General features: G+C 36.0%; 2 protein-coding genes and 1 long non-coding RNA gene across 4 annotated transcripts in view; 1 reads left to right on the forward strand and 2 right to left on the reverse strand.

The window, feature by feature from the left end:
- Positions 1 to 881: 881 nt before the first annotated feature.
- Positions 882 to 8759, reverse strand: LOC141377183 (serine/threonine-protein kinase pim-2-like). Of its 2 annotated transcripts, none has more exons than XM_073920894.1 (9): positions 8477 to 8759; positions 6194 to 7051; positions 5415 to 5594; positions 5130 to 5227; positions 4983 to 5033; positions 3920 to 4301; positions 3660 to 3836; positions 3316 to 3445; positions 882 to 3223 (listed from the first exon to the last, which is right to left on the reverse strand). In XM_073920894.1, the coding sequence occupies exons 1-9, from the start codon at positions 8634 to 8636 to the stop codon at positions 3214 to 3216; spliced, it is 2046 nt and encodes a 681-aa protein (XP_073776995.1). In that variant the 5' UTR covers positions 8637 to 8759; the 3' UTR covers positions 882 to 3213. The 2 variants fall into 2 exon arrangements, with proteins under 2 accessions (XP_073776995.1, XP_073776996.1); XM_073920895.1 differs by having other exon boundaries at positions 5415 to 5742; positions 6175 to 7051; positions 8477 to 8726.
- A 711-nt stretch (positions 8760 to 9470) lies between these two features.
- Positions 9471 to 20723, reverse strand: part of rhoua (ras homolog family member Ua) — a 51073-nt gene continuing 39820 nt past the window's right edge. The window contains exon 4 of the mRNA XM_073919530.1: positions 9471 to 10184. Within this exon, the coding sequence (XP_073775631.1) occupies positions 10176 to 10184 (9 nt within the window). The 3' untranslated portion in view covers positions 9471 to 10175. The remainder of the gene's footprint in view (positions 10185 to 20723) is intronic.
- LOC141377185 (uncharacterized) lies at positions 10405 to 20142 on the forward strand. The gene is made up of 3 exons (XR_012389308.1): positions 10405 to 10528; positions 10766 to 10834; positions 16924 to 20142. It is a non-coding gene; the product is annotated as an uncharacterized lncRNA (long non-coding RNA).

Below are 20723 nucleotides of genomic sequence, written 5' to 3' on the forward strand. Positions count from 1 at the left end.
GTGCTTAAGTGCTTATAGCAATTCTAATATGACATGAATTTAATACTGAATAACAAATGTATCATAGTTTCTACAAAATACTAACAGTACAACTGTTTTCAACATTTAGAATCATAATGAGCACCAGATACAATTAAATTGATTTTTGAAGTACCATATGACATGTACAGTAACTGACATGTATAAATATATTTTATAAAAATGAACATTTCCTCAATATTTACTCACACACAGTGGTTCTAAACTTTTTGGAATTTGTTTTTCCTTTTGCTTGCAAATCAAATATTTTTAGAGAAATGTTGGAAACGTGTATCTTTTGACATAGTAGGAGCAAAAATACTATGAAAATGGATGGCTGCTGGTTTGTAACATACACTACCTGAGTAGTATTTTAGGATTTTTCAGCCTGATCTCACGAGAAAACGTAAGTATTTTACGTTTTGGCAGTTTAGTGGCTAATTCGTACGAATTCGTACGAGTTCAGTCGTAAGAAAATGTACGATTTTAAAAAGAAGGCGTGGCACCTAACCCCACCCCTAAACCCAACCGTTATTGGGGGATACGCAAATCGTACTAAAATGTACAAATTAAATTTTACAAATTTGTACGAATTAGCCACTAAATGAAAAAGTTACGAATTGCCGTGAGATTGTGTTGGATTTTTAGAAAAAACAGTTAATATCTTGACTTCTAGTTGATCATTTGGTATCATAAGTGGTTTATATGAAAGACAAAGCCCTTAGATTATGCTTATTTTACCAAAATAAAACATGATCTTGTAGTAGTATACAGTATAGAATATAAAGTCATGGTGCAGTGGAAAAAGAATTAATATTGTGTATGACTCCAATGAGCTTAAATGACTGCATCCATACATCTTTGCAATGACTCAAATAACTTATTAATAAAGTCATCTGGAACGACAAAGAAAGCTTTCCTGCAGGACTTCCAGAGTTCATCAAGATTCTTTGGATTCATCTTCAATGCCTCCGACATGCTCAATAATGTTCATTTCTGGTGACTGGGCTGGCCAATCCTGGAGCACCTTGACCTGGAGCCCTCTGCTGTGGTTTATAATGTAATTGGCAGCACAAATGTCTTGATAACTCAGGCTGTTGATGTTGCCATCCACTCTGCAGATCTCTTGCACGCCCCCATACTGAATGTAACCCCAAACCATGATTTTCCTTCACCAAACTTGACTGTTTTCTGTCAGTTTAACAGATGATTCAACGGATTGTTTATCTGAAAAATCTACCTCCTGCCACATTTCCAAATGATCAACTCGAAGTCAAATAATAATTTGTTGCTCTTACAACTGGGATCGACGACAAGACTTTTGTCAGGTAGTGTAGTTCAAAATATTTTCCTTTGTGATTAATATAAAAAAGAAACTCAACCTAGTTTGGAACAAGTGGAAGATTAATAAATTATTACTTAAATTATGGATGATTTTCAGTGAACTACTCATTTAAGTAAATGAACCTTGGTCAGGCACGTGCACACATTGGGCTGAACCTGTGCAGTGCACATGCCCTTTTTAGTCTTGGATAGAAAGTGCCCTTCCAAAATGACTTACAGTACTATGAGTTTCTTCTGTTTTTCACAAAAGAAGACATTTTGGAAAATGCTGGAAACCTGTAACTATTTACTTCCATTGTATTTGTTTTCCTACTATGGACATCAGTGGTTACAGGTTCTCAGATTTCTTTAAAGAATCTTCTTTAGTGTTCAACAGAAGAAGAAAAAAACTCATAGGTTTGGAAGCACTTGAGTAAATAGTTAGGGAGAACAATCTCTTTAATTGAGTAAGGAGTCATTTAGAAAAGTCACAGAAATGATTATCAGAGCTTCATGTTGATTCACATGATTTTATTTGAATTATTAACAATATATAAAAGCAAATCATAACAAAACAATTATGAACACTTAATTATAAAACAATCCCTTTCCCTTATGACAGAACACCAGATTCATTGATGAGGTAGAAAATAGTTGAGCAGATCTTTGATGACACTTTAGAGGAGAAAACTGTGACAGCACTGGACTTCCTAATGGAGTTTTAGCATTAATTCAGTTCAATTTATCTTCATTTCTACAGCGCTTTTACAATGTGGATCGTGTCAAAGCAGCTTAACATAGAAGTAAATTGAAACTGTGTCAGTCCAGTTTTCAGAGTTGAAGTTCAGTTCAGTTCAGTTCAGTTCAGTGTGGTTTAATTGTCACTGCTGAAAGTCCAAACACTAAAGAGCAAATCCATCGATGCGCAGCTCCACAAGTCCCAAACCAAGCAAGCCATCGGCGACAGTGGCGAGGAACAAAACTTCACCAATTGACTAAAGTGAAGGAAAAAACCTCGAGAGAAACCAGACTCAGTTGGGCACGACCATTTCTCCTCTGGCCAAACATCTTGTGCAGAGCTGCAGTCCAGGCACCATGAATTACCATTATTGTCATTAATTACTCGCCTCATGTCCTTAGTTCAAATTTATGTTTATTTCATATTGAGAACACAAATGAAAACTTTAGATGAAATCTGAGAGCTCTCTGACCCTCAAATCGCACGCTCATAAGAGCACAGTGCACTGTATGTGTGTCGCACTGCTGACGTTTAACCCAGAGGCCTGCGCGACTTCCTCTCATTTAAACAAAGCGTGGGCACATCCGAGGTAAACATCAGCAGTGCGACACACATACAGCGCAGGACAGAGCTCTCATGGTTTGATGAAGTTTTCTGGCATTTAAACATCTCTTCATTCTTGTGGTTTATGGAGGATCAGAGAGTTCTCGCAGTTCATCTCAAATATTTTCACTAGTTTTCTGAAGATGAAGAAAGGTGTCAGGGGTTTGGAGCTACAGCTGCCATTTTTAGGTGAAATTTCTTTCATGCAGAAAGAAAAACACAAAAACAATAAAACAGAAATAATGACTTCAGAAGTTCTGTACTGCACTGTATGTGTGTCGTACTGCTGATGTTTAACCCAGAGGCCTGCGCGACTTCCTCTCATTTAAACAAAGCGTGGGCACATCTGAGGTAGACGTCAGCAGTGCGACACACATACAGTGCAGGACAGAGCTCTCTTCAACACACGTCATGAACTGACACTGAAAAAAAGTGAGGTCTTAGTGGTTTGGAATGACATGAGGGAGTAATTAATAACTTTAACAGTCTTGTGAATGTCTGGAAATGGTGCTTTCCTCCTCCTCGCTTCTTTAGTTTTTTCTAAAAATGAAGAAAAACAATCAGAAATAAGACAAAGTTATTTAAGAAGTAGTATGAAAGGCTGTCAAATAAAACTCTGTGTGTTCCTCTACCTCCTCTTGTATAACTGCTTCACAGGATTTGGGGTCGTTGGATTGAACCAGCAGTGCTCTTCTACCTGGTGTAACTGTAGCCGTTTAGCTGGATTACGGATCAAACACTGGGAAATCAGGTCCACGCATGCTGAAAAGTGTCACCGAGAGTGTGAAATATGTCTGCATACTCAACATTCATGAACGTCTTTAAATCTTACAACATCAAATGTTACAAAACATCCACAATTAAGTGACTTTAATATCTACAGGTCCTGTAAGCATTATATTTAATCCATTTGACTTATGACTGACATGTTTGATTCTGTCACTGAGGCTGAGATTGTTCAGAGGTGTCTGCTTACCTGTGGATAACCTGGGGTGTATCTGAATTGCGCCAAACATTATTGACTGTCTGTTATTGAAGGCCAGTCGTCCATGCATTATTTCATACAGCATAATGCCTATTGTCCAGACGTATGCTGGGTTAGCATGGAATACACGACACCTCAAAGCCTCAGGTGGCATGCCATGTCCAGCTCCTGTAAGAGAGACATTTCCAGAATTTAGGCATTTCATGAGACAATACTGTGACCAAAGAAACTAACACAAAATTCCAACTCACCTCGATAGTCACTTTTATTGAAAGGCTTTTGGGTAATTGGCTGAGCACATCCAAAGTCGATCAATTTGAGCTCTAATCGGGGTAGAGTCACCAGGATGTTCGCTGTGTGTATATCCCCATGGAAAACTCCACGCTCAGAGCAGAACATTATAGCTCGGATCAACTGACGCATTAACTGGCGTGCTTGGTTTTCCTCAATGTCCGCTGTGTCTTTGATGTACTGAAGCAAGGTCTGGCATGACTCTGCGTACTCCAGAATGAGAACAAAGTTGTCCTCAATCTCAAGCCAGTTGTGTAATCTGATGATGTTTGGACATCGCGGAGCTTTCATCAACCTAAGCATCATTGCCACTTCTGCAAGCACAGGTGTGGAATGACCATCCTAGAAAGAAAACAGATTTCAAAGACATTAACAAAGCAGAATGGCACAAAGTACAGTAACACAAACTTCAGTATGTGAATAATCACTAAGCTTCATGTTCTGACACATTTTTGCTTATATTTGAGCATTCAGTCATGCAGTTTAAGCTAAAAGAGGACTCTACACGTGTGTGTTCTGTCCGTCTCTGAGGCTAAGCACATGCACACAACAGCACAAGAGCTCTTTAGCACTTCTGAATGACTCGTATACACTCGAATAAATCAAGCACATCCCATGCTGCAAAAGTCCCGCTACATGATTTCCTTGATTTCCAGCTTTGTGTAGAAATGAATGCAGACTGCTTTACAAGGGGCCGGGATATGAATCAATGATCATTTTAACCTCCATTAATGTTAAATTAATTTTAATTAATTCCACAGCCCGACATTTATGTGTTAAAAACTTGTCTCTGGGTTTATTTCTTCTGCTGAACACAAAAGAAGATATTTTGAAGAATGTTGAAAACCAGTAAGCATTGACTTCAAAAGTATTTTCTTTTTCTACAATAGAAGTCAGTGGCTACCTGTTTCCAACATATCTGCTTTTGAGTTCAGTTTAAAGTGGTCCAGACAGGTACGGGAGAAGTGAAGGATGAGTAAATGCTCAGCACATTTTCACTGTTGTGTGAATTAATCAACTTACAATGTCCAGATAGCGGTCCTGTTGACTCTTCACCATGCACTTCAGGGCAACCTGCGGAAAAACAAATTAAATTAAAGCCAACAAATTATTTATATTTGTTAATCAGGAGGAAAATGTTGACTGAATTTTAAAAAAGTAGTTCTCTACCTTTACTCTTTTACTGCGTTTGTGAGATGCCACATACACCTGGCCAAAAGCTCCTTCTCCAATCAGGTCTCCGACTTCAAACTGAGTCAGATCAAGTCCTGAAAAACAGAAAAAAGCAAGGAGATTTACTTGGATTGTCTGGTATGAAACGGATCAAATATATGACTCCTGTCCTTTAAATCTGGACCTAATGCAATGACCTAAAAGCAGTAACTTCTATCAGAAATGCAGGAGTAAATTGATTAATAATCTATATTAATTATGAATTAAAGAATGATGACTTACCACGAGTGAGCCCAGAAGCCTCCTCAGGACCCTGGCCTGGCAGACATACTGACTCAAGGTCTGGCTCTGACTCTGGCTCAGGCTGTGGTGTAAAATGCAGGAAAGGAAGCTTTGCAGCCTTCCATGCTCTCTTAAAGAAAGCAGAGACTCTTTTCCCTTTCCTTCCTTTCTTGGGGTTTTCTAAATTGAAGAAAACAAACAGAAACATCTTCATGAACAAAGCTGCAGCTACAGTGCTCAGAACATTCATATATGCCAGGGGTGGCCAACCCTGTTCCTGGAGAGCCACCTTCCTGCAGATTTCAGTTGCTACCCATATTAAACACACCTGAAAAAAATAATTAGGACCTGAACACCTCGTGATAATTACAGGCAGGTGTGTTTGGTGGCTCTCCAGGAACAGGGTTGGTCACCCCTGATATATGCTGTACATTTATCCATTTCTCAGTGAATATGGGTAATATATAGTAATATATATTGATGCATTTGAACAAAACTGATTTAATAAACAGATTTATTTATTAAAATAATATTTTAGTCACAGAACATTTTTAGAAATGGAAAGATATTAGAATATAGAATATTGTAAAGCATCCTATAGAACATATGAATTTAAATGAGAGATTTGTGGGGGTGTACTCATATATGTTTAGCACTGTAATAATTAATACACAACCAACAGTACAACAAATGACACTGTCTGATTTAGAAACTAAAAACAACAAAGAGTAAAAATAACAGATGGCAAAATAAAATGAACCAAATTCAGGATGACTCACCATCAGTCCCATCAATTTTAGAGGGGTCTTGAACAGACGGAGGCGACTCAGGACTGACTGAATCTGCATCCGTCATTTTCTTAATATTGGAGGGGCCCGGAACACTCAACGGCTGAGGATCTTCACAGACCTGGACTGGCGGACGCATCTGCTCAGGGTCAACATGATCTGCGATGGTCGTTGACTGGATCCTGGATGGTCCTGGAACAGCCAACGACTCGAGACTGTCGCAGACCTGGACTGGCGGACGCATCTGCTCAGTGTTAACATGACCTGTGAGGGCCGTTGAGGACTCAGGACGGGCCCGATATGCATTCGGCACATCTGCTGTTTGCTTGATCCTGGAGGGGCTCGGAACACTCAAGGGCTGAGGATCTTCACAGACCTGGACTGGCGGACGCATCTGCTCAGGGTCAACATGATCTGCGATGGTCGTTGACTGGATCCTGGATGGTCCTGGAACAGCCAACGACTCGAGACTGTCGCAGACCTGGACTGGCGGACGCATCTGCTCAGTGTCAACATGACCTGTGAGGGCCGTTGAGGACTCAGGACGGGCCCGATCTGCATTCGGCACATGTGCTGTTTGCTTGATCCTGGAGGGGCCCGGAACACTCAACGGCTGAGGTTCTTCACAGACCTGGCCTGGCAGCATCACCGGCTCAGGGTCTGCATGTGCTGCGACGGTCCTGGAGGGACCTGGAACAGGCAGGTGCTCGAAATAGTCGTTATCTGACTGGGGTTCAAAGGGAACCACTCTGCTCTGGTCACAGCTAAGGAAAGGGCGCTTTGCAGCCTTCCATACTCTCTTAAAGAAAGCAGAGACTTTTTTCCCTTTCCTCCTTTTCTCTGGGTTTTCTGAAGTAAAGGAAATGAACAGGGAAATATTAGAAAACTCTTTAACCACAAGTTTAAAATAGACAAACTGCTGAAAATTAGACATATAAAAGACAATCACACAAAAGAAACATCAACAATAAATGTACAATTATAATAGAAAATGTTTAAAAACTACAATAACTACGTGGGATTGCGAATCATTTCTATGACGTAAAATGACAAATACAACCTGACAAATAGTCGGTAATTCATCCAATTAGACATTAGGAAAAATCCTAGAAGCAACTGTTTTACAAAAATAAACATTTCACTCCTGCTCACACGAAATGCAAACTATTATAATAACTCATTTTTTGATTTTTCAAAGTTCTGAGTTATAGAATATTTTATTATAGTTATAGTTTGAGCTATTAACAATCACCATCACAATGTTTAATCAAATTCATGAAGCCTTTTATTTTTTTGTCAATGGGTGCCACATCTACATCGATATTTTTCAATCAAGCACCACTTCTCCATCACAAAACAATTATAAAAACAAAATCCATATTTTTGCAGCTTTCCATTAGCAATCGTCAAACTCAAAGTGAACAATTTCTCACGCTCTGGATCTTCAGTTAAGAAATCTGTGAATTGTAAATTATAACTTAAAACATTTAGCAATCAGTCTTAGAATTCCAAATGAAAAGAGAAGTCTTGCTCCAGAACTTCAGTTACAGAAACAGAGCTATACACATTTATTATTATGGAGGAAAAGTTGGGTTTATGTTTGTTAATTTAACTGTCTCCATGTTGTTTACCATGCTAATTTGAACATTGGGTGTGAAATAGCATGTAAGTAAGACTTCAAATCAACGTTATAACTAATTAATTGACAGTAAACAATGTTGTAGAATGATAGTAATTTGGCTGTTAATATGATTTTCCCATTTAGAATTTGAAACAATATTTCTGTTATTATATTTTTAAGAAGAAAGTCAGAATGTGTGAATATAAAACCAACTTTCCCTCAATTGTATTAATTTATCCCTGCTTAAACCAATAAAAGACTTAAATATAATATTCTCACTCAGTTTGCTCAAATATAACAAATATTCCTCCACACCATTAAAAACTAAGAAAATTACTGCGTAGGTCTACACATAAAGTTTAAATTAAAGTAATATTAGAATGTTTTTTTTATCAGTAACGTTAGCGAGGCACAATTTCTGTTGAGTGGAAAGGAGAAACTTTAAAGCCAGAATGTCAATACATAAAATGACAGCAGGCCTCAATCACAAAGTCAGAAAATATACAATATACACGAAACCATTACAATCACGAGAGGTTGAATATTTGCCTCTTAAGTATGTAAGCTTCGTTATATGGCGATATATTATTATTTTTATAGTTTTTATTAAATAATAGGTGGGAATACACCGTTTTTGTAAACTCTCATCTCACCTGTTGGGCTTCTCGTCGTGGTACAAGATGTAGGAGAAGCCATCGAGTCACTCTGATGATTATTCTTGACAAAGTCAGTCGTGATCTTTTTAACTCGATGAAAAAACACAGTTGACTTATTATTTTCCATTTGAGACGTAAAACAAGTCGCTAAAGTCATTAAATCACTGTTCACTGTACTCGTTCGTTTGTCACTCTGAGGAATTCTGTCGGCTATGACGTAACGGTATTCTTCTCGTTCTATTTATTCGTCATGAGATTGCTTCTTCCAGACACTTACAACTTCAAGACATTATTTATTACTATGAAGGTAAAACTGATATATCAAAGAACCACATTAATAACTTTTTTATTTTGTATGGAAAATATTTTATTTTATTTTATGTTTTAATTTTTTCAAACAAAAATTCTCCAATTCCTTCTTTTTCACATTTTTTAATTGAAATTGATGTTTTTATTAGCTAAATCTCTTAGACTAGTTAATAACAAGAAAATTATATATTCTTGGATTATTATGATAAATATTTTTGAAATATCACGGATACACAAGTCCTTGTTTCCTCTTGCTGTATCTGAATTATGTATCTCTGTTTAATTGTTAATTAAAAAAATTGTTTCTCTTTTAATTAAATTTATATATATATATATATATATATATATATATATATATATATATATATATATATATATATATATATATATATATATATGTTTATGTTATTTATCCTGATCTTTTATTATCATTGTTTTTTTTTGTGCAAAATTGGATTTTGTATCTTTGTTATTGAATTCAGTAAAAAATAAAAAAATAAATAATACAAATTTGTCATCAGTGAGGTGATATTTTACTAAAGCATATCAACATGTATTAAAGTTGTTTATCACAGTCAATATTAAGTGGACATTAGTGTTTTAAACATAAAAGATTGAATAAGAAATATGAAGGGTTGGGCTAAAATAGTCCATAAATTATCAGTCCACAAGAGAAAGAAAAAAATGTATTAGGATTTATTGGACAAATAACAAACTGGTAGGCACAAATAACCTCACTAGTCAGAAATTGGCCACCTGAATAATAAATAATAATATCTGAATAATAATAACATCTGAATAATAAATTATCTGAATAATAATAATTAGAATAAAGTCCTTCTCTTTTTATGCTTCTCTTGTAAATTAGTAAAATTCTTCTTTGACATAAAATATAATCGCTAAAATATTATCATTATCAGTGGATTTTACTTATTATATAAAACTCTATTTAAAACGTATTGATTTATGAAGGCTTTTGGTGCTGGACACTTTTTTGTTTCTCGTTTTGTTAAAAAATTCACGTCGCGTCATGGTTAAAAAGTAGTACCAAAATGAAAAGTCAAATCCGGTCCACTTAAACCTGAACGACTTTACGACGTTGTAGTCACCTAAACCACAATTAATACATTATTTGAGGATGCAATAGTGTTACAATTAAGCAAACTATTTATTGTGCATATAGTAACAGATTTACATCACTGTTAAACAGGCACATCTAATAAGAATAAATAAAAAAAAAACCAACAACACAGAAATATGGACAACACAAGTGAAATTTTATTTTAGAGTCTTTATTTCTATCCTCCAGCTCTTCCTGGAAGGTGCTCGCTGTGTTCCTCCATTGCTGCATCTTTTTCTGTGCCTGTAGCATCTGGACTCCATCACTTCACAGCATCTGAGGGGAAGAATATGAATTTGTATGATCCTAACAACTAAAAACTTACAACAGACCAAGACTTTTTGTCATGTTTCATGAATGCACAGTAATGTGCAAAGCAGGGCCGTGGACAGGGGGGTGGCCTGGTGGCTAGAGCCACTGCCCCTCTGCCCTCATTGGCTGAGGTGCCCCTTTCAGCCTGTAAATAAATAACATGTTTCTGTTGTTGGAACACTTTGTTGACAAAAAAATTCTCAAAAAACAATGCCTTTACAAAAAAGACAGAGACAGAAAGAGAAAGAACGAAGGAAGGCTGATAAAGGTAGTTCAGCACTGAAAACATGGATTCAAAGCTCCAGCAGGTAAATCATCATACAGTATAAAACATTTAGCTGTGTTTATCTAATTAAGTAGGCCTATATTTTCCATTATAATCACTATAATCCAGGCTACAGCAAATCATTTTATTAAAACCATGTCAATAGTAGGCCTATAAATAGTAAAAAAAAAAAAAAGCAATATTAATATTCTAAAAGTTAATATAAATTTATGGTGTATACTATTAAATTAAACGTGTAATATTTATTTTTCCATTGAAGATGAGGCAGAAGCTGGTTCAAAAAGTGAGGGAGAGACCACTGAGTATGAGCTAAATCAGACAGGTACAGGTAAGACTTTTAATCTGGAAGGGATATGCTAGAGTGTCATATAAGACAGATGGACATTTAAATAATTTAAATATTGTAAGTGCTTTGTTATTCATTCTAAGATGAAACTGTCTCAGAGTCAACTCAGCAAAGTAAAGGTGATGGAGACAGAAAATGTTCAGATTGTCCATCCAACAGTAAATAGTTTCTGTTATTATCCGCAATGTGTAAATGTGAATCACATACATGTAAGATGAGCTTATCAAGATCTTTCAGGACAAAAAACGTTTTGTTGTTAAAGGTACAGGTAAATATAAAAATGTAAAATGGTAAATAGTTCTGAAATTATTACAGTGTACTGTTTTTTCTTTTAATTGTACTTTTACAACAACTAGAAAATTTGTATAAGCAAGAACCCACCCGCTTAGTGCCCCTTTTTTTGGTTTAGGCCCCTGCCCCTCAAAATGTCTGTGCACGGCCCTGACCTTGGTGAGCAGACTTCTTTCCAAAACATTAACAACATTACTAACCCGAAACATGTGTGTATGAATTCTAAAATGCATACAATGAATAATAATTCGTCACATAAATCAAACAAATAACATGATAAAAATTTCATGGTATGACATGACTGTTTGAACCATAATGAGGCTAAAATAACTGTAAAATACGAGAAAACGTAAGTATTTTACGTTTTACGAATTCGTACGAGTTCAGTCGTACGAAATGGTACGATTTTAAAAAGGAGGCGTGGCACCTGACCCCACCCCTAACCCCAACCGTCATTGGGGGATAAGAAAATCGTACTAAATTGTACGAATTAGATCGTACGAATTCATACGAGTTAGGCACTAAATGAAAAAGTTACGAATTGCCGTGAGATTGTGTTGAAAATACAGCATCCCAATGAATCACCCATTCAAAAATAGCTGAAGCTGTGAAGTGTTTTCACAAAGGAATGGGTTGAAGGCAGTAGGGATGGCTCCAGAAGATAAAACAGATAAGTGAAAAATGCAATTGCAGATTTATCTCATTGAGAACGTGCTTGGATCCCTGTCATGAGCCACTGCACAGGCACTCGCACATTCATACGAGCCGCAGAGAAAGACAATCTGCTGTCATCATTACACGCCACTGACTTTCCTGCACGCTCTGGATGTGAATCACGACTCAAATGCTGTCTAAAACAACAGTGCAGTGTCTTTATCGTTTCCTCGTCTGCGTCTGCATCTATATCTGTGACCCCTTGAAAATGCTTTTAAACACAATACTTTGATACCGTGAAAGTGCAACTGAATAATGAAATCAGAGCCTGGATGAATATGTTGTGCATTGCACTGTAATGGACTGACCATATTTTCAAATGCTGACGTGTTCTTCTTGGCGACCTTCAGCAGTTACATAATAATTCCATATAGCATAACCTTAGACATTTTTATTGGCAGGAAAAAAGGTTTCAGAGTAAATTATTTAACTGTAGTTTGAGTATTTTGACATTCAAAGGCAAACTATATAATGGGTGATGATAAAGTTTTACACTGAGTTTTAGATATTTTCTTTTAATTTGAACATAGCTTAGCCAAACACATAAGTCATAGAACTATTCATAGTTATTATTTACACTGCAGATTTAGCACAGTACCTGCATATGAAGTGGCTTTTCATTTATTTCAGTCACATAATTTTTTTTAAGTGGGAGTGGTACCTTTAACAGGCTACCTTTAACAGAGGCTAAACGATTTAATTCAGATTTTTCATTATAATAGTTATATTACTATTGTAATGTGATGGGAAGCTGACAACAGAGTTCGTACCCAAACACAGATTTATTAAGAAGAATGGTCAGGCAAGCAACAGTCATCACATGGGCAAACAGGAATGAACAATAAAATAAGGCAAAGGTCTAACACGGCAAGACAAGGCAAGGAAAATGTGTCATAATGTTCACAACTAAACCCAGTAGCTCCCAGTTCATGAGCAGCTCCCAGTCATGAGAGTGAGTAATCATCCGATTGAGGAACAAATGTGTGTGAGGAGTGCATGACTGGATATGTTGTTCATGTAATGTTGAATTTAGTGCATTAGCAATCTGCACAAGCTGGATCGCTGGTGACCATGACAACTATATTACTATATTTAATTACAACAATCAACACATATAAATGTATACACAAACATATAAATTACACAAATAGCAGTTTTTGTTGTTGTTGTTTTTATTAAGATCGAAATTGATTTATAAAATTGTGTTATTTGATTAAATAAAAAGACAATTATTTTTACTTCAATTTGATATTGCAATATAATAAGTGTCTTTTTAAACTCTGGTTTTCATTAGAGAATAATATTTTAATATATATACATTAAATAATTAAGACATGACTAACAGTAAATTAAATGTGCAAATATTTAAAAAAATGTGCTTCTCAAGAGTTCATTTCTCTAGTGTACTAATCATAGCTGTCAACCCTCCAGTTTTTGCTGGGATTCTTCCGTATTTTACTATTCTATTCTGCTATAATCCCATTTATGTATTTACCCTGTATTTCTCCGGCATTTTCAATATTTCTATAAAAAGCTAAAGTAGCATCAAAGAGATGATCTCAAATGTGATAAAATTGCAAGAGCTGCTCAAGAGAATTATGATTTCGCTTTATATTATTTTGAAAGCATATGTAAATTAATATTAAAACGGTCCCATTCACTCCCTTTTCAATAAAACTATGTGTTTCGCAACCTCTGAATCAGTCATGTAAATTAGCCTTAACGTTGCTGACTGATGGACGCGATCCATGTAAAGACACTGTTCCCAGATCAGCTTCTGTACACGCCATTTAAAGAGAAGCGAAAAAGGACACTTGGATTAGGATGTGTTTAATCAGACAATTCCCTTAATAATATGTAAAAATAATTTTAAACACAAACAATTTAGTCTTAAATGAGCATAAACAGTAACAAAATGTGTCGATCAAAATGAGAAATTTGCTATTCTTCACTATAGATTTGGGAAACTAAAATTGCTCTGAATGAATAGATTAAGGAGTTTGGGGTCATATTTTGGGAATTCTTCTGGGTAGGTAGTCTTTTTTTGTATTTGTACATCACAATGTTGACAGGTATGCTTTGGAACTATTTAGAGACTTATGCTATGTGACAATCTGTTTACAAGCCATTTTACTTTCTTTTCACAATTGAAACACTGGCTAATTGATTACATTATATATATATATATATATATATATATATATATATATATATATATATATATATATATATATATATATATATATGCATGTTTATTTTGTGCTATAACTAGTAGTAAAGAGAATACAACACATACAGAAAAAGCCAAAACAGAATTTATTGTTTAAATTCACTTGCTAAATGCACACAAGTTTTAAGATGGAAGTTATTTCTAGTCGAAAGCAACAAAACAAATTTTCTAGTCATCATAAAATTTTGTATTCTTTTTTAGATATGTTATATTCAAATCGATATTTATCAGATTTCCACAGATATGCTGCATTCTGCAGTAAGTGAATTTAATGTGTAGTGTGAAATAATCATATAAAGCTTTCCTTGTTTATAGAATTTATTACTCTCAGAGAACTCATAATGACTTGGCTAAAATGTTTTTATTTCTGTAAGTCTGGTCACAGCCGGTTCTGTGCTGCTTTTCCATGTTGTAAACTCTGATCAGTTCTGTTTTTCCATTCGCCCTTATTTTTCCCCTCCAAAACATGGCTGATTCCTCACGGACGGGTCCTCTTATGTCACAGCACTATTATCAGTGCAGATAACGGCTGCTGTTCCTCTCCCAGCACAGACGTGCTGGATAAATACCGGATCTGGGCAAGGCAGCACACACCAGCACAATTATACATGTGACAAATACAGTGAGAGCCAGTAAATGAGAGGCTTACACAAAGTTTTAAGCAGCTAAAATTGAAGGCGATGTTATATAAAAAGTAAAAACTCGGATGCTAATTGTACATTTCAGTCAGTAATAAATATATAAATCCTTTCATTTGCAGATTTTTGTAACAGTCATGAACCTCAGTGTGGCACTTGATTGGGAAAAAGTGTAAGAATTATATGTATGGTAAAAAGAATATATTTAGCCTGTATGAGTATACATTTGGTGTGTTATTAAAATCTAAAAAGTATAACCAATCATACTAACAAAATAACTTAACAAATAGTGGTATTAAATATAAAAAAGTATAAAGGTTTTAATTATTTGCCATTTTTTACATAATAGCCCCCCCAAAAAATACCTAAAACACACAAAAATGAGCAGATAAATGTAATTGTATGTTATTTTTGTAATATATAATTAAATAAAATCTAAATAAAATCCAAAATAAAGGTCACCATGTTACGAGTCGACATGTAGTGCGAAGAAGGAAGACAGTGTGAGGATCCAAATGCAGCATTTAACATATATTTATTAAACAAACAAGAACAAAACAAAACTAGTACAAACTAAACTGTAAAACCCAACCGTCAACTTTATCAAATGAAATAGTTAACTCAAAATTGACTGAAAGTTAATTCTACTCATTTGAAAAGAGTTTTGAACACAGTGTTGAAGGTAGTGAGTTAATTAAATACCCCATTACTTAACATTACATCAACTTAAATGGGGTAAGTTCACAGTATTCATATAGATTTGTTTTTTAAATCAAATGGTTTGTAGCAATCCAAACAGTTTGGGTTGCCTTAACTTTTTGGGGTTGTGTAGGGAACACACGGCCATCATTGGAGTAAGGAAAATACAACAGACAACGAGAGGGCAAACAAACTGATATATATATATATATATATATATATATATATATATATATATATATATATATATATATATATATATATATATATATATATATATATATATTCGTGTGTGTGTGTGTGTGATCACAGACTAACAGGAACCAGTGTGTGTGGCAGTGGTGCACGACAGTATATGTATGTGAACTATGGAACCATGTAGATTGCTGATAATCATAACACACCAAATGAAAGTTGCAATTCAAGGGTCTACATTAGTACAACCTTATGTGGTGTTAGTGGGCAGGGCATTCTCATAGTACAGACCATCTGATAGGACAAACCTTTGTAGTGCAGGATGAGTCATCAATTAACTTTTAGTTAATTTTCGTTTTTGAAAAATAATAAATTTTTTCTCTTTGTTTGAATTTTGGACAAACATTTTTCATTTATACTCCAAGGCCTGGGGCGACGCAGCGGGTAGAGTGGTCGCCTCACAGCAAGAAGGTTGCTGGTTCAAGCCTCAGCTGGGTCAGTTGGCATTTCTGTCTGGAGTTTGCATGTTCTCCCATGTTCGCCCCACAAGTCCAAAGACATGCGCAATAGGTGAATTTGGTGAGCTAAATTGTCTGTAGTGTATGTGTGAATGAGTGTGTATGGGTGTTTCCCAGTGATGGGTTGCAGCTGGAAGGGCATCCGCTGCGTTAAACATATACTGGATAAGTTGGCGGTTCATTCCGTTGTGGCAACCTCTGATTAATAAGGGGACTAAGGCAACAAGAAAATCAATGAATGACTCCAAGGCCTATAACATTTTCCTCCTACCAGACACAAAGCAAGCTACTTTTGGTGTTTCAGAACACTCCCTCACCTTTCCAAATTATCTCCAACAAGCCCTCACTATAGGCATGACTGTGGCCAAGCGGCTAATACTAAAAAAATTGAAATCTCCTGTACCGTTCTTCTTGAATCTGGTTAATGGGTATGGCCTCCATCATATCCGATTTATAAGGTCCAGTTCTAACAGAAAACTCTTTGCTACCCGTTCTCAGATACTTAGACCTGAAACATACTCAATACAAATTCAGCATCCCTCATGAAAACTAACTGGCACGCTACCTTTTAGGACTTTTTGATGACTACATACTCTGTAACATTTCTATTTTTGCATCTCCAACAGCTGAACCCACATGTATGGCAGTTCATATTAAATTTACCTGCTAAGTGTGTATATTCTGAGACCATGCTGTTTGTTTGTTCTGTTGTACTTAAAAAAAAAAAAAAGGAAGGAAAACAATGAATTTTATTAATTTATTCATCCATTCATTAATTTTTTTCAGCTTAGTCCTTTATTACTCTGGGGATGCCACAGCGGAATGAACAGGCAACTTATCCAGCATATGTTTTACGCAGCAAATGCCCTTCCGGCCACAACCCATCACTGGGGAACAACCAAACACTCTCATTCATACACAGACACTACAGACAGTTTTAGCTTAACCAATTCAGCTGTGCCGCATGTCTTTGGATTTGTGGGGGAAATCAGAGCACCCGGAGGAAACCCACATGAACATGAGGAGAACATGCAAACTCTACACAGAAACGCCAACTGACCCAGCTGAGGCTCGAACCAGCGACCTTCTTGCTGTGAGGTTACAGTACTACCTACTGCACCACGTGTCGCCTCTAATTAATTTAATATATCCTAAAATCAAAATTAGGCCAGCATATTTTAATTAAAAATATCATTAATATCATCATTTATCTCTTAAAAGAGATAAAACTCTAAGAGTGGTTTTGAGAGTGTCCCAGGTCTGTTCTGCTCTGGCCGTGTGTTGATGATTAATGCAGACAGGGTGGAGAGGTCAGAGAGCGAAGCGAGTGGGAGAGAAACTGTTGTGCTTCAACTCGAATGTCCTATCAGATCTCTTCATCCCATCTCCCCTTTGAGATTTCAGCTGTGAAATGCAGCTTATGGTCAAATGACTTACCAGGCAACGGGACAGATTTCTGGTAAAAGTTAAAAGCTTTGGACGCTTCAGTGATGCAACTCACCTGTTGATGCTCTGCTTTAGTGTAACGTCTTCAAATAACATTGCTCAAGAAAAGCATATTTCATCTATTCTCTGTCAATTTCAGCTCTCCTCCTGTCATTGCTCATCAGCCTCTCTGTGCAGCCGGGAAACATTGACTCCCTTCTGAACTCTGTAATGTACTTTTGATAAAAAGAGGCTGAATGAAGTCAGCGAATCTGCAGTCAGGGTGGATTTCTGAGGAAGCCTCTGTTAATGGACTGTATGTTTGTTCTTTGGGTGTGCCCTGGACGAATCCAGAATGCCTGCTGGATGTAATTATTTTAAACTCACTTAATTAAGACCATATTATATTTAGATGTATTCTTGTATTCAACATAATTTTTGTAGTATTTCTACAATACACAAAACAATTTTTTTCTGGTATTACTATGACCATATTCTTGCCTATAATTATTTAATAACTCATATCAATTGTCTCCTTTATAAAGCGTACTTAATATTGTAGGTTTAGTATTTCAATTTGGACTAACTGGATGAAAAAGAAAACTGCAATTTACAAAATTAAGTGCAGTTTATTAAACTAATTTTGAGAGGATCTTGTGCTTATGATTGATCATGGCTGGTCTCGCATAAGCTTCACATATTGCGCCTATCAGATGAATACTAACTCACTATAAATAACCAGAGTTTTCACTTTAGTCATCTGCGTCTTGAAGAATCCCCCTTTCCACCCCTACTCCTCCCCCTTTTCCTGATAGAGCGGCCTGGCGGCCCAGCGGTTAGCACTGTTGCCTTACAGCAAGAACGCCACTGGTTTGAGCCCTTACCAAGCCAGTTGGCATTTCTGTGTGGAGTTTGCATGTTCTTCCAGTGTTCACGTAGGTTTTCCCCGGGTTCCCCGGTTTCCTCCCACCATCCAAAGACATACACCATAAGTAAATTGACAAATCCAAAGTGGCGTCATAAGACAAACTCTTGGCCAGCAATATATGTCTTAGTTATTCCTGACATGTTCACAAGCAGGGGAGTTCAAAAGACCTACCTGAGCTCAAACTCCCCTCTTACCCTTCAAACAGTTGAGAGCCCAGGGCTTGAGGATATGCCAAACATGCTTTATTATCAATCATCAGCTAAGTGTGAACTCTTGAAATATAGATTATTCTTTATTTACATTTACAAAATATTTAGCACAGTTACAGTGCACAAAAACTAGAGCAAGAGTGGATTTCTGTTATTTGTTGTTTGATTAAGAGCTGTGGTCACAATAAGAGCAGATGCACAGGCTTAATCTACTGATACACATACAGTTGAAGTCAGAACTATTGGCCTCCCTATGATTTTTTTTCTTTTTAAAATATTTCCCAAATTATGTTTAACAGAGCAAGGAAATTTTCACAGTACGTATGATAATATTGTTCGTCTGGAGAAAGTCTTATTTGTTTTATTTCGGCTAGAATGAAAACAGTTTTAAATTTTTTTAAAAAACATTTTAGGGACAAAATTATTAGCTCCCTCAAGCTATATATTTTTTGTCATTTGTAAATTTTTGTCATTTAACGTCAGTTTTTTTCTAGCAAATTTTTTTAATTTAACATCCGTTATTTTATGGTAAATGTCTGTCATTTAACCGGTTATTTTATGGTAAATTTTTGTAATTAAATGGCCTTTATTTTATGTTTTTTTCAGCACTCCAACTGTCAGAAAAAAGACTTAAAATAACAGATGTTTTCACAGTGTACATATGGATCATAGTTCAACCCCAAGCACATCTAAGGGTAACTGGAATCATGATTGGGTTTTGATTTATGGTTTAGCGTAGATGATATGTTCTACAAACAACATCCTCTTTTGAATGATACACCTGACAAGTACTGCAAAATGTACCTGGAGAAAATTATTTTCACTTTACAGCCTCAACAATTACAATATTGTCACGTTAACAAATAAAAAGTAGTTTACAACAGTAAAATATAGATATTTCTTGTTAATCTCCCTTATATTATGTGTTGTGCTATTGTTCCTACAGTGCTCAGGTTTTTCAGCTAAGGTAGCATTTAAACCACTGCTTTTTGTTTTAAAAGAGCGCTTTTGAATAAAAACATTCCTCTTCCAGACTGCAGTTTATATTGATTTCAGAAAAACAGTTTCTGTTCATAATATACGGCCAAAAAAGCATGATATGTGACCATTCCCACTTTGCGCATGTGCATACTTTGCCAGCATCCACACTTGCAGTGTATGTAATGCTGGTTATGTAATGGTCATATGAGAAGGGCTTGTCTAATTAGGGAAGGATATGCAATAGTCCAGAAGACCAGTCGGAGAATGATTCCTCGTTTTTAAAGGTTGGTGTTCTAGTCTGTCTCCACTAAATGGAACACTAACTTTTCCAAACTTAAACTGGGACTTTAGCAGGTTGAAGATGGTTGAGAAGTGTGGATAGCAGGTGTTAAAAATTTGATCTATCTTGACCCAAATTTAAAATACATTTGTATTATTTTCAAATAAATCACGTGTGTAGAGTGCTGAAGTTTGCTGAATTGTGGTTTTTAAAGAAAAAAAATCTTGTCAATGCTATTATTCTAAAAGGTAATGATTCATCCTCATCAAGTAGTTGCTTTGTACTGTTTTTATTTTTTTATTTTTACATTCTTCTGGTGATTTAAAGACACAAACGTTCAGCACAGTGCCTTCCTCAGTGTGGAAGGTATTGTGCACTGTGGAAGGCATTGTGCAGAGCTGTTTGTGTCTTTAAATTCTACCAATCATGTCACTTCAAGAAAAAGCCCGCCCATAACACGCTTAAAGTGCAATGATTCATGGGTTTATGAATTCCATTACAGTTATGACAAACCAACATATCTGGCCAAATTCAGCCAAAGTTATGGGTTATTACATTGGCTGAAACTTAGCCGAAATATGGTCGATGTTTGGCCCTTGTCTGGAAGCCAGACTTGGTCCAGTCATGTACCGTAATTCACTGTGGCATGTGGGCCATGCAAAAGCTGATTGTGTGGGCCAGATATATTTTGCTATGTGGGTGGGCATAACAGCTTTTTTAAAAACCTATTTAAGTCCTCATAAACTTTTACCTTGTTAGTTGA

Source organism: Danio rerio, chromosome 13, assembly GCF_049306965.1.
Source record: "Danio rerio strain Tuebingen ecotype United States chromosome 13, GRCz12tu, whole genome shotgun sequence".
Classification (NCBI taxonomy): Eukaryota; Metazoa; Chordata; class Actinopteri; order Cypriniformes; family Danionidae; genus Danio; species Danio rerio.

Bases quoted from the DNA above. Each gene is read 5' to 3' on its own strand.
- LOC141377183 (XM_073920894.1), bottom strand. From the start codon at position 8,636: ATGACTTTAGCGACTTGTTTTACGTCTCAAATGGAAAATAATAAGTCA. The intron at 7,052-8,476 runs GTGAGATGAGAG...CCTTTACTTCAG, and splicing joins CACGACGAGAAGCCCAACAG to AAAACCCAGAGAAAAGGAGG. The intron at 3,446-3,659 runs GTAAGCAGACAC...GACACTTTTCAG, and splicing joins ACACCCCAGGTTATCCACAG to CATGCGTGGACCTGATTTCC.